Raw genomic sequence first — 13,983 nt, 5'->3', positions numbered from 1 at the left:
GCCCGGCCACCAGGCGCTCGCCAACGTGCCCCACCTCCAGGCCTGGCTCCAAAGTGGGGCCCCAGTGACCCGCGTCCGGGCGAGGGAACACTGTGTCCAATACTTGTATTCATCATAAGGGGTCTTTGGGCTGCACTTCGTCTGGCCCCTCATCTAGGACCTGTCTGCCTTGGGTGACCCTACTAGGGGCATGAAGCCCCTGACAGCATAGCTCCTAGGATCATTGGGACACTCAAACCCCTCCACCACGATAAGGTGGCAGCCCAGGGAGAGGCTTTAACGAATATGTAAAGATAAAAAGACATAAAAGGTACAAGAGCTTTTAAAAGTGGAGTTTGATGCTTAAAGAGTTGGTAAATGTTATCTGTGTGTAAAGGATACAAGTTAAAGCATCCTACTTTTGATACGATCACTTTCTTTTGTAGACCTTATGAGTTTACAATGTATTTTTTTCCATTTTCCTTCTGGTTTAAAACTAAACTAATTAAAAATCTTTGTTTTTTTTCCATGAGCAAGCTCTACCATGATTGCCCTGGCTGGAAATGGCAACAGCATCTGTGTGTTTTGTATAAAACCACCTGAAATACATTGTATTGTCCAGTGAAATTCAAAGAGCTGAGCTCAGGGAGACTTTTTTTTTTTTTTAAACCTAATTATAAATCTTGTTATAGATTTACTGACACAAATTCAAATGAAAACAAAAAGTAAAACTCAAAATAAAGGTGGTAAATGAGGAGCTAGAGGCAACATTGAAAAAATTTATTTGTAGATAAAAGGTGTACTGGATTAAATTTTTAAAACAACAATAATAACCGAATCTCAAAAAAAAATGCTCTTTTAAATTAAACAGGGTATAGAAGCTCAACTTTAAAAAATCCTTAATGTTTCTTACTTCTTCCATGATCAGGATGCCACAGCGGACTAGACTGTCAACAGCATCCAGAGCGAAACTCTGAGTCGACTGACAGGGCTGGAGAAGGGAGGAGAGCGAAAAACGGGAGAAACTCGGTGATGAAAAAGGCAAAAACAGCTTGAGTCCATCAGCTATCTTAGAAATACAGAGGGAGACAGCTGACAGAAGCATTGGGTTTTTTTGAGTAGAGATGTTGCAAACATCAGAGGGGGAGAATGAGAGGCAGAGACGGGAGGGATGAGAGCAGGGGGAGATATTTCTGGGTGAGGAATGGGGCGTGAAACAAAGCTACGAGCAAAGGAGACAAGGAAAAAGCAGCTGCTGAAATGAAAGGTGGGCAAACAGAAAAGGAAAAGTATTAGTGGCTCAGAATCGAAGCCCTTGAAGTCAGCCAGATGAAGCATGTACATTTACAACCACACACACACACAATCCAAAACCTCTCTGGCTGAGATAGAAGCAGCAGAGCAGGATGAATGGCTGTTCAGCTCCATTAAACATCCATTGAATGAGACACACAGGGTGTGTGTTTGTGTGATATGAATACAAACTCACTGGCATGACGCCTGAAGGCAAGAGATGGCAAAGCCGCAGGGCTTTCTCCGCCAGCTCCGACTGGCCGAGCACCACATCGAACTCCATGTCACCTTTGACCCCTTCGCCCTTCACGCCGTCGGTCCTCACCCTGCTGCTAACACCGGTGAAGACCACCTCGCAGAGCATGGCCGACACTGCACACGCTGTAAACAAAAACTCTGCCCGCTTGTTACAGTCGATCCGAGCACATTTAAGAAAACACAGAAGCTAAACCAGGTCCTGTGTGCTGCAGCTCAGCATGTTAAGTTCGGATGACGAATTCGGTTTTTGAAACTGAAGTAAATATTGTTTGTCACTTGTGCTACTAGGAAACCCTAACCACATAATTTAACCAATCCTGGTCCTGGAGGAACACGATCCTGAATGTTGTTTCTCTGCTTTGACACGCCTGATTTGAATGACTGAGTGATTCTTGGGCTTCTGCAGAACTTGAAGACCTGCAGAAGAGCAGAGAAACAACTAAAACATGCAGAATCGTGGCCCTCCAGGACCAGGATTGGACACCACTACCTTTAGTGGATGAGAGCCCAGATGTTTGGGACCGTGCTGACTCTTCCATCTAAAAATCATGTTGCAAAAATATGACCAAACCACAAGCAGAAGAAGAGGAAACAGTGTGTGATAACAGATCACTCTGGGTCCACAAGGACACAAAAGCTGCCTCTAATGGGAAATCACTCTAACTTAGTTTCTTCTTCTTGAGTTTTGTGTAGAGAACTAACAAATCAGCATGATGGCTTAGTGGTTAGCACCGTTGCCTTACAACAAGAAGGTGCTGGGTTTAAACCCCGGGTTGGACCTGGGCTCTTCCTGTGTGGAGTCAGCCTAAAAACATGCATGTTAGGCTACCTTAAAAAGAGATCTGAGACCTCAATGGGATTTGCCTGGTTAAATAAAGGTTAATAAATAAATTAATAATAAATAACGTCACATATAGCTGTAGTGAAAACCGTAGATCCTGGGGTGGAACGCTGTGGTGCAGCTGAACTATGAACAAGAGCACTTTTGTGCACAAATGGTTTCTTACACAGACGAAGAAAAGCATGAACAACTAGGTTATGACTTAAAAGAAAAAGTTGCTTTAATATCACAACAAAGTTCAGTCTTGTTTTTGTTATCAAACAGGGGCTTTACAGCTGGTGCTCAAATGCTCTCCTTGAATCAAGCAGAAGAAATAGCCTCCTTTGGTTCAAAACTTTTTTTTAAGTCTTAACCAACAATGTTAAAACAGGCCTACAGTAGCTATGGCTTCACCCCAGTCTGCCTGTTGGGATGATAATTAAATTTAGCCAACAGAAAGCTCTGGGCGGAAGGATGAGTTGATACAGGAATGTGGTAAGGATGTGGGATTCTGGGCTTTCTGCCATTCAGTGATTACCATAAATTACTGATGCATATTGTGCTGCGTGCCAAAACCCTGCTACCAGAAAGGAACACACAGACTTAATAAAACATTGTCATGCATTATTTAAATATCAGCTAGTAAAACTTAAACTGTGGGGAATAAAACAGCATGGTTGTACTTGTAAACACAAGCATGCCTGACAGGGATGACAGTCTGACCTTTTAGTGCAAATCTCACTCGTGGCTAAGCTGTTAGCTCTGATAGGCGACATCTAAATGTCGCCATTATTGACTGTGAAATAGTTTTTTATTAATATTATAAGGTAAAGAAATAAGCTGTGTCTTGTTCATCGTGTTTTTGAAGTATCTTACCTGGTAGATTTCAGGGAACATTACTAATCAGTGGAAACAACACACTTTAACTCTGATAAAAGTCATGTTTGAGGTTTTTGCAACTTTCCAACTTGGATTTTTTTGGTTATCATTTTTCAGATGATCATAACTGGATGTTTTCTTAGTATGACTTGCAACAAAAGCAAGGTATCTCCTCCTTTATGCACATTTATTTAAAAAAGTGAAAAACAAACCTCAAAATGACGTTTTGCAGATTTGCCGTTTTTGAATTTTTGACATGCATTGAGAACCACATCCGCACATTTCCCCCCCCGTGTCAGTTTCTCATTTTTTTTAAAAGAGCAACTAAAAGCAGATGGCACCATGCAGTACTGCTAAAAAACCCAGTGAACATAAATATTTCTTAAGACTTAAAACGCTCTCCCTCAAACTGGTAATTCCACACCGACACGCCAAGAGTCGGAGCGACTGCCAAGGACTCCCACATAAATCAAGGTGCCGCGAGAATACAGGGTCTCAGGATAATATTTAAGCCTAAGTGTTAAAACTACACAGATTTCATGCGCTTAAAATCACCCACCTCCAACAGCTTCTAGTATAAATGTTTGCACCACCGTTTGGGCCAGGAGGGAGAGGTGGAGAGCGGAGGAGGGACGGGGCACAATAAGAGGGTCTTTCCTAAAGGAGACAGATGTTTTCTATGTTATTTAGGTTTTGCAGTGTGCAGCTTATCAGTACTTTATTGTTGCTCTTTGACAAAATGAATAAAAAAACCCTAACCTGGACGGCGACGCAGCGATGATGAGGTGAGGAGCGAGCAGAGTCAGGGAATAGTGAACCACCTCTGGTAAACTTCCCCCAAAACCGACGTCTCTGTTTCTGAACAAAAGCTCCTCGGTGAGCCAAGCCACATCACGACACAGGACAGACGCACTTGCACCCTGAGAGGCACGAGAGGAAGGGGTTTCATTTCAAAATCAGGCGTGAGCATTAACCATCTGGAGATATTAGTTGGAGACTGGTGGGCACGACTCAGAAAATCCCTGTCACGCTCTGCTACACTAGCTTGAAAACCAATTTTGTTTGTGAGCCTCTTGGAGTACTGATGGATATTTAGAGGGGCAGAGGCGGATTTTAACACAAAAAGCAGAAAGGGTGGGGATTTTTTTTCTTCTTTCTTCTTCTCCTTTTTAGATGACGCATGTACCTTGCGATGTCTGTACAGCAGAAGACTGGACACAAGACTTGTGGACATCACAGCCAAGCAGGAAGTTGTTGCTAAACAGACAAATACTGAATTAACAAAACACCACTTATATTATAAAGATCCATTTAGTATTCAGAAGGGTTTAACGAGGACTCACAGTAGATGAGGTGAAGGATGATGGCTATGTCGAGGTCTCTATCCGATTGATTCATCCCTTCAAGTTCAGATCCATAACAAGAAGGCAGAAGCCACGACGGCCGTCTTTTGCCGAACACACCAACAGATCTTAAAGAACAAAGAGAAAAGGCAAGAAACTTTATTGCAATTTATCATATTTTATTTTACCAATTCAACTAACTTTTCAGTTAACATCTCCTAGGATTCATTCATGTTATATTAAAATCTCACTCTAGATTGCAGGAATCAAGCTACAGGCATTTTATTTCATTATTATTCAGTTTTTACAACCTAAAACTATTTAACTATAAAAATGTTCAAATAATAAAATAAATTGAGTGAATTTGAAAGTGATTTGGTCACAGATGAGGGTTAATGTTAATCTTGAGGTGACACAACAAAATCAATATTTTATTCTTTTTAACTTGGACCACTTGTTCTTATTCAGGGAGGCAAGCTTTTAAACGAAATATATATTTATATTTTCTAACTCCTAAATGTTCAAAAATGTTAGTTTTTTATGTTTATGAGGTTATACTAATCCTAAATAGCTAGGGGAAATAAAAAATGCGAACCAAACAAAAGTTTAAGACTCAAGACTGTCTGGCCAAAGGGGGTCCAGAGGGGGCCACCATTATTTAAGGGGTGGCCAGTGCCCCCAACGGCCACCCCCTTGGTGGTGCCTCTTGAGGATCTAACAGAGAGCAATAGAGCTCCGACTTTCATCCTTCATAGTTTAGTAAATGCAGATGATTCAACCTTAGCTGGAGACAAAGATGTTGGAAGCTGGATAATTTAACTCTGATCTGAGAACGTGTCTCAGTAAACCCCTGCAAATCTGAACAACTCACTGATTAGACTCTATAGAATGATAGATTCAGATTAGCTGTGTAGAGATGTAGTAAAGTGCTGTATGAATGGGTAAATGAGGGTATATTGTGTTGTAAAGCGCTCTGAGTAGCCCGGTCACCTAGAAAGGCGCCATATAAGTACAGACCATTTACCGTTTTAGGTTTCTGAGCTGGTGCTAAACTCAGACACGGAAATATTTGCTCCTAAGCACATATCATGCCCCTTTAATGTTGTTACATCAGCGGCTACGTGGCTGTATTCCTCACAAAGCAGCTGTTAAACAAGTGTTTGGTGGGCTGCGCACCCTGTTACTATGGTAACCGCGGCTGTCGTCAACCTGGACAGAAACCTGAAAGCTTTTAACAATTTGTGAGTTCTCGGAAAATATTAACTGTAGACCTCAAGCCATTAGAACATGTTGCTGTGAACTGCAATAAAATGATAAAAAAAACACATTGCTGAAAAGCAAAAATTCAGGTAAACGCTGATAAAAAACTTTTAGTGAGGGAAGTTAACCTCGCATTTTCTGTGAAGCACCAGCAACCAAAAACACTGCAGGTGCATCACTCAGCACTTGATGTGTGTTTGACCAAGTGAAACTTATGTGGTGCATTGCAGGCACAACATAAGTAACATTTACACATCTTACCTCTGCACGTGTTTGAGAGAGATATGCAGAAGAATATGGGGGAGAGTCGAGCGTAGCTTTGCTGATCCACAGGATTTACACATTTGTAAATAAATATCTGCATTTTATGAACCCACCTGTGCAATTTCACATGCTGAAAGGAGAAACTTCAACAGCTAAAACCTTAAAGCAGTGGTGTCCAATCCCAGTCCTGGAGGACCACTATCCTGCAGGTTTTAGATGTTTCTAAGCTGCAGGAGCCTGTTAATCACTCATTCATTCAAAGCAGAGAAACACCTAAAACATGCCGGACAGTGGCCCTCCAGGACCGGGATTGGATTAAAAGCAATAAATCAGATCTTTTAAATTAAGATTCAGTTGAAAAGTTACAAACTGTTATTATCTTACCTGTTGCAGATAGCGGTTTCATCAACCTCAGTTTGAAGAAAATAGTTAATTTTTGACCGGGCTAAAGAGTTGCTAAGATGGCAACAATCCACTTTGGTCTTGGTCCACCTCGGATTATCTTCATCTCATCAATTTGGTCAGAACTAATCCTTATTTTTCTAAACTGAGGTCATTCAAAGAACTATCTACAACAGGTAAGATAATATTTGGTCATAATCTTTCCCCAAAAAACCCCTACATTCATAAGATCAGAAATATCGCTTTAACTGGCAGAGGCAAGTGCCGCAGCGTGTTATTAAGCAAAAAATGAACAGAGAGCCAACAGTGCTCACATGCTGGTAACAATCCAGTCTCATCACCATTCTTTACCTCTTGCCATGTTTTTACTGAAACCATTTGTCGGCAAGCCCCTCTCTGAGAAGAATGAACATATGATGGGAGAAGCCACTTTGCTCGTTAGGCGCCAAGCAGAGATTGAGCGGGGGATGTTGTTTTCTTTCCGTTATCTCTTTCACTGGCAGACTGTAATGTTGATGGTAATTGGACCGAGTCTAAGAGGATGAAAATCTCATCAGGGTTTGCATCACTTCTGTGCCAGATTTAAGGTTTAGACGGAAGTTCTCCGAAGTTTAAGAGAAAGGAACTTTTCAATTTCACAGATGTTAGAGACAACAAAACCCAGATGTAAATCCCACAGTGGTTCGTTCACAGCCAGTTTACACACTCGCTCGTGCGTGGAGGTGAGCACACAGGTGGTTTGATTACCTGTTGTTGAGGATAACAGGCAGCAACAGGTCCTGTAGAGGGAGCCATTCATCTACTCTGCACATCCCCGACTCACACATCTCCTACACACACAAACAGGATAAATGAACACCCATGCATTCATCCAAGAGCTGAAAAGCAGCAGCTCTAAATCATTTAACGCTGATGTTTTAGTTGGATGAATTTAGAGCAGCGGAGAAAAGTTTGTTTTTGATCCCTTTTGCAGAAGCCCATCTCTCAATTATTAACAAAACTTTATATTTCTAGTTTATTAGACGCATCAATCAAAAAAATAATACAGCTCTCTAAAGCTACCCGATAATAAATTCTACTTTCAGGAAGGTTCGAATGTCTAAGTTGCTGGAAAGACATCGATTCAAGTTTTAATCACTTTGGTGGAAGAAGTTTGTGGTGATTTATTTTGCAAACCCTGCAAATGCTTCCATTTTGCTTAATGTAATATGCCTCCACTCAAGTGAACCAAAACGTGTTCCTATGGGTCAAAAGAGGGGTTGAATAAGGGTAAAGTTTAAACAAGTTCACATTTCCCAACACTCATTTGTAAAAGCAAATTTACTTGGACCACTTCTAAAGGTCAGTGTGATTTATGGCCAGGCTTACTGTTTGTCATCCAAGAGTATGTAAATCAATGGCACTTTGTCAGCAGGCCAAGGCAACAATATATAAATCTGTATGCATGAATATAAGTCTTGGCTCTACCAGTAATCAAATGATCTATTTTTACAATCCAGTGAAGGAAAGAGACGACCTGCTAAATGCCTTCTCATCTCACTTTTAGTCTATTTAATCTACAATGTTAAGAATGATGTTCCACGCTGCTAATGTTTGATTTTATTTGGGGGATTAATACTTTGCAGGTGGTGTATTTCAGCTCTGCACCTTGAGAGAAAAGGGCTGCGCGAAGTCGATCCTCACGGTTTCTTCTGGGTTCTTCCAAAAGGCAGAGAACAGCCGCAGCAACGCAGACCTCAGGCCAACCTGGTTAAATATGCAAAATTAAAAAGTCAATTTGTCGAGATAAAGCCTTTCCTGTCAGGAGCAAACATTTTTACACCAAAAACATGAGAGGCACTAAGATAAACAGGCGGTCCCTGAGTGTGTGTGTGTGGGACCACAGGAACTGTGTGTTCTGTAATTTATGTGTGCCGTATCTGAATGACAGAACTAAATGATGTGGTGAGGACCTTATTATTGCAATTAACAGAGAGCAACACCCACTCTACAGTAACGTCTCAAAGTGCAAATAACAGAGGGCAGCTTTAATGGTGACTAATAATGAATAATACCCATCAATGATGCCTTGAAAAAAAAAATGCCGTGCGAACCTTAGCTAATCAGCCAATGCTGGTCAGAAATTAGAGTGCAAACCTCTGAGAGGCTCTAAAAGCTGGATAATCACTGAAATTGTTTTTCCTCTAAACCTTAATGTGATACTATGCACTCCCTGTAGGACAATCCTGAGAGAAGTGTGTCCTCATCACAGATATTTTGAGTCTTAGCTAAGAGTTAAATATTTGTAAAAAAAAAAGAAAAAAAAGCTGGTGGCAATGAACTCTGCCGTAAAGCTTTTTCGAGAACCATTATCCATTCAACCAGTCTTTTGGAGGATGTAGATGGAAAGCATAATGGTATTATGGATGAAGAGGATCTGCACCTTGATGACCCTGATATGAATATGCAGAGCTCAAAGTAAATAAAATCCTTAAAACTGAGCTCAAGTGGTGTAAACGCCCACCTCAGCCATATGGCAGAAACAAACAACAAAGTAGTTGTGATAGTAAGCAACTATGCAAATCTACACTGAAACTTTGAGGCTTTTGTTCCAAGATTTTTCCTCCTTTATGACCATCAGATGCAACGCACCATTTAAAAAATACACTACAACCTAAACATTGTTTGAAAACAAATAACTAACATCCAAGGCACACCTTCCCAAAATACATAGAAATAAGCTGCTCATCATCACTTTTTTAGCTTCTGCTGTATGAGCTCAACAGTGATTTTTACCACACTTTATAGTTGCTAAACTGGCACCAAAACAAAGAGTTAACTCTTTATAGAAGCCTGTCGTATGTCCCAAAACATATTAGGTTATTTTGTTATTCAAGATGAACTAAAAATACTTTTTAAGCAGGTCACAAGATATAATTCTGCCAAGACATGCTTGGAAAAATAAAGGTGTTTACTGGCAACAAATATAAACGCACAAGAAAGGCATGACTAACTAAATCCAAAATTACGTGTGAACAATGTCTCTGTGTTCAGATGCAGCTCAATGAGTTATGACTACGCTGTTTAGGATGCAAATTGCCAAATTCAGGTTTTCAAGGACTTGAGCTGTATGTCACAGTAAATATTTGGGCTGCAGATGTTTATGAGTTTGATAAGTAAGCCAAATCAGCCAACCAAAGTACTGTAACCGCCCTCCTGTTGGTAACTGAACACCAACACAAACCTTTATGCAACATCTCGACTCATGTTTCCTTCTTTCACAGTTTGAAAACTCAAATCTGCTCTGCTGCTCTTGAGGGCATATCAGTTACAGATGGCTCTATTAAGTGTGTGTTTGTACATGTGTGTGTGTGTGGGTTCACACGCAGGCACCTGTATGTTGGCTTTGGTCACACGGTCGTACGAGATGCCCACGGGGACCAGGCTGACATCAGGGACAGATCCCTCTTTGATGAGCTGCCTGACGCGAGCCAGCCACCGGCCACCCAGGCCAGACTCCGCCGACACACCAACACTTAACACCTGACCCTCGTGCAGCAGCTCATGTAACAGCTGCGTGGGAGGAGAGGAAAAAGACGGCTACAGGTTTGACAAGTCCAGGCAGAAGGAGATCAATTAACACACAATACATGACACGCATTTGTACATAACGCATACTGTAAAATAGCCATTGAAGAAAATACGAAGAGGCAGGGGTACAGATGGATGACGAGCTAATGTAAGGAGCAGGATAAAGAGCATATGGTGGGGGGGGGGCACTTTATGACATTCAAAGATACTTCCCTTGCCTCGAGTACCGTTTTCCCCTTACAGACAAGGAAAATTCAATTACCATTGAACAGCAGCTAAGCAGGCCCACACTCAATAAACAATAAAGGTCTATTAACATTGAAATACAACCAACAAACAAGGTCGCTTTCTCACGCAAAGCCAATATGTTTACTCACATAAATGATCAAGGAATGACTAAATAGAATTGAAATAAATAGATATATAAATAAAAAAAGCTGTTTTCCTGGTACATAACCCCTCTATGAACCATTGTGCTTGTATTCTTTTATATTGTCATCAGACTAGGCTGTTTTATTGAGCTGTTTGGCACAATATCGATCTGGAAAAAGCTGGCAACCCCTTAAAATGAAATGAATCTTTGGGAAAATTGATATGAAACACACACACACACAAGAAAGCTTCCTTCTGAGACAGAAAACAGACAAAATAATAATGATTACAAGGAGGTATTCATTATTTATTATAAACAGAGGCACTCAGACAAGTAGAACTAAGAAGGTACTTGGAGACATCTTTAAAAGATTCAAGTGAAATGATGGAACAAATAAAGAAGCCCGTGAATTTTTTTTTTCAAAATAAGAGGCGCAGACATGCCAAGTAAACACAATCACATGAGCCACCGCTCTTTCTCATTTCTCAGCCCCGTTCTCATCACTCTGTCTCGCCAACTCCAAAGGTGAGATCTCTGTAGCAAAACACAAACCGCCTGGTAATTTTGAGAATGAATAGAAAGTGGGATGAGGCTGGGGAATGAGGGAGAGCAGGAAAAAGACAGGCTGCATTGTGATTGAGAAGCTGGCTGTGATAACACTCCAGCGTAGAGTGCAATGCAAAGTATCTGTTAGTGTGAACTGACTCAAAAAACTGATAAACAGGCAAAAAAATAATGACACGTCTTGATGGCACTGCTTACCCTGCAATTTTAGATAATTTCTTGCAGCTTCTCTTCCGATTTTTCTTAGGCAAAATGTATAAACAGTTCCAACGAAGGGCCTTTTTCCTTGTTTCTGGTTTCACTTACTAACAAGCAGCTTGTACATTTAATGCTTGGTGAGAATAATCTGAAACAATGCCAGACTGTTTCAAAGGACATTTCTATATTATGGCTCAATAAGTTCTGCAAACCAAGTAGAAATTACTGTACTAAAAAAATTGCACACAACCACAGTTTTAAATATTTAATTAAAAACAGCTCTTACTCCACATTGACTCTTTGCTGAAAATAAACTGATATAAGTGTACAGATGCTCACATCTGAGTTACTCATTCCCTATTTATTCATATATTAGGCAAATAAAAGATCTGTTAATTTAAAAGTTGTTGCCGTGAACCTACAATACCACACTTAAAGGGATAGTTCAGATTTTTTGAAGTGAGTTTCTGTGGAAAGGTTAAGATTAATTAATATCTTACCTGCTGTGGAAATCTCTTGGAGCGACATCAGTTTGGAGAAATAAGAGTTTAATTGTGACTGGATTGATGAGCTTATAGTTGGGCTCCATTACAGCTGTTTAAAAATCAACTCCAATTTGAAAAAAAAATGCTGTTTGCCACAATCTTTTTCACATCACGTGGTTATTCTGGGAGAAATACGATATTCCTGCTGGAAGTGTTCAGCACTACACAAGAAGTGCTACAGCTAGCTGCTGCTGCCGTTAGCAAAAACCTACAGAGGTCTCTGTTAATAACCATGCGACACATATGATACTAAACTGACAGAAGTTGTCTTCTTCTTTCATCTGTTTCCTTTTCAGGGTTCTCCACAGCGAATCATCCTCCTGCATCCTCTGTCCTCACTCAATCTACCTCCATGTCCTCTCTAACTACATCCATATATCTCCTCTTTGTCTCTAACATCCTTCTACCCACTGTCCCTCCTCTGCACATCTCAGTCTGGCCTCTCTAACTTTATCTCCCAGTCCTTCAACCTGTGCTGCACCTCTGATGACCTCGTCCCTAATCCTGTCCATCCTCGTCCCTCCCAAGGAGAACCTCAACATCTTCAGCTCTGAGCTGCTATGAATCCTGTCAAACTGAAGCTGTTTTAACATGGCAGCAATCTTCTTTGGTCTTGGCCGCACTGCAACAGGTGACGGCCTTTCAACAGAACCTCACTTCAAAAATAATAATAATAATAAAAAAAGAAAGAAATCATAAAAAAGGCTTGACGTCTAAGGAAGATGGACTGGTGAATTGTAAAGGAAAAACTCTTTCATGATATTTAGCCAAGAGAAGAACACTCTCCAGAAGAAAAAAACATTATTTTTCAGATGTGTTATAAACAGAAGACATTCATGAGCTCAGTGATCTGAACCATGCATCATTAGCTGTTTAACAGGTGGAGGCAGCGTGATGGCATGAACCTGCGCGGCTTCCAACAACACCGTTTATTAATGATGAGACAGAAGCAAGCGGATGAGTTCAGCTTGCTCCTGATATATATAGAAATACTCTGCCTGGCCAGAAACAGACAGATGTAGCTAATCTGTTTAGATGGGACTTTTAACGACAGACGAACAACGATCCAAAACACATTACACACCCAGGAGTTTGACTTTATAAAACAGGACTAGTCTGGTTCAGTCATTTTAGTCATCCGAGCTGCAGACAAACTTAAAAGCTTTACAAAAACCCACTATCAGTGAATTGAATAGAGCTGACAAACTGTAATAAATGAGAGCATTTTTTTTATTAATGTTCAGCATTTACAAATAGCTGCAAGAACCTCTTGGAAAAGATATTTCACATCCAAGCACTTTATTTGTAGTCATGTTTCATCCAGTTACATATCAAATTGTCTGCATATATAGCTCACTTTTTAAGCTTTATTGACCACTCAAAGTTTTTTTTGACACTACAATTTGCACTCACCCAACACAAACAATCGGACTACGCGGCGCCCGCACAAGATTCACACTCCAATTAAGACATCAAGGGAAATATAGGGTTTATTATCCCGCCATCGGACAATTCAACATATAGAGGGAAGCAGGAATCAAACCATAAACCTGTCAGTTAGTAGGTGACAGCTTTACAGCAGCCCCTCTGGAATTAAAATTACATCTGAGCCGCTGAGATTCCTAAACTTTCCTTTCTCCAATTTGGATGCGAGACAGCTCAAGAGTCTGTGCTTTAAATCCAAATCTGAAATAGAAGTCCAGCCTAGATGTATTTTGTCAAACTGCTGAAATACCAGACTTGTTCACTGTAACAAAGTGAATTTAAATTAAAATCAGAGACCGCAAAGGTCAGAGGCAAACCATTTCTAAACACGATGGGTTTCCTGATTTATTAAGTGTTAATGTTGTTTTGTCAGCTGGTCCAAGACTTTGAGGTCTCCTGAATTCATTCCTTCGTACTTGCGGTGATAAGACATTTAGCTGTTCTTCCTGTTCCTCTGAAGGAGATTCATATAAACTACAGCCGTACAGATGATTTATTTTCATAATTCCTCTGACTAAAATATCTCAAATATGATGAACTGCATGAACTTTCAGCTATGTGAGACACATAGCTTTATCAGTTATCAAACCACTGATAAAAAAGAACAATCTAGACAAATCACTACTGCAGAATTACAGGCCAATCTCCAACCTCCCATTCATCAGCAAAATTATTGAAATAGCAGTTTTTAAACAATTAAATAACTTCCTAACAATAATAAATCGCTTTGACTCCTTCCAGTCTGGTTTT

At 40.4% G+C, this 13,983-nt stretch overlaps 1 protein-coding gene across 9 annotated transcripts in view; it reads right to left on the bottom strand.

The window, feature by feature from the left end:
- Positions 1-13,983, bottom strand: part of gpat2 (glycerol-3-phosphate acyltransferase 2, mitochondrial) — a 106,015-nt gene that overhangs the window by 13,670 nt on the left and 78,362 nt on the right. For all 9 annotated transcript variants that reach the window (XM_025005110.2, XM_025005108.1, XM_025005113.1 and 6 more), the window contains 9 exons: positions 9,871-10,050; positions 8,146-8,244; positions 7,246-7,328; positions 4,573-4,700; positions 4,416-4,486; positions 3,989-4,149; positions 3,789-3,886; positions 1,469-1,653; positions 893-970 (listed from right to left, as the gene is read on the bottom strand). In XM_025005110.2, coding sequence (XP_024860878.1) covers positions 893-970; positions 1,469-1,653; positions 3,789-3,886; positions 3,989-4,149; positions 4,416-4,486; positions 4,573-4,700; positions 7,246-7,328; positions 8,146-8,244; positions 9,871-10,050 — 1,083 coding nt within the window. The remainder of the gene's footprint in view (positions 1-892; positions 971-1,468; positions 1,654-3,788; positions 3,887-3,988; positions 4,150-4,415; positions 4,487-4,572; positions 4,701-7,245; positions 7,329-8,145; positions 8,245-9,870; positions 10,051-13,983) is intronic.

The sequence above is a fragment of the Kryptolebias marmoratus genome, linkage group LG1 (assembly GCF_001649575.2).
Source record: "Kryptolebias marmoratus isolate JLee-2015 linkage group LG1, ASM164957v2, whole genome shotgun sequence".
Taxonomy (NCBI): Eukaryota; Metazoa; Chordata; class Actinopteri; order Cyprinodontiformes; family Rivulidae; genus Kryptolebias; species Kryptolebias marmoratus.
This window is presented reverse-complemented; position numbering and strand designations above follow the sequence as displayed.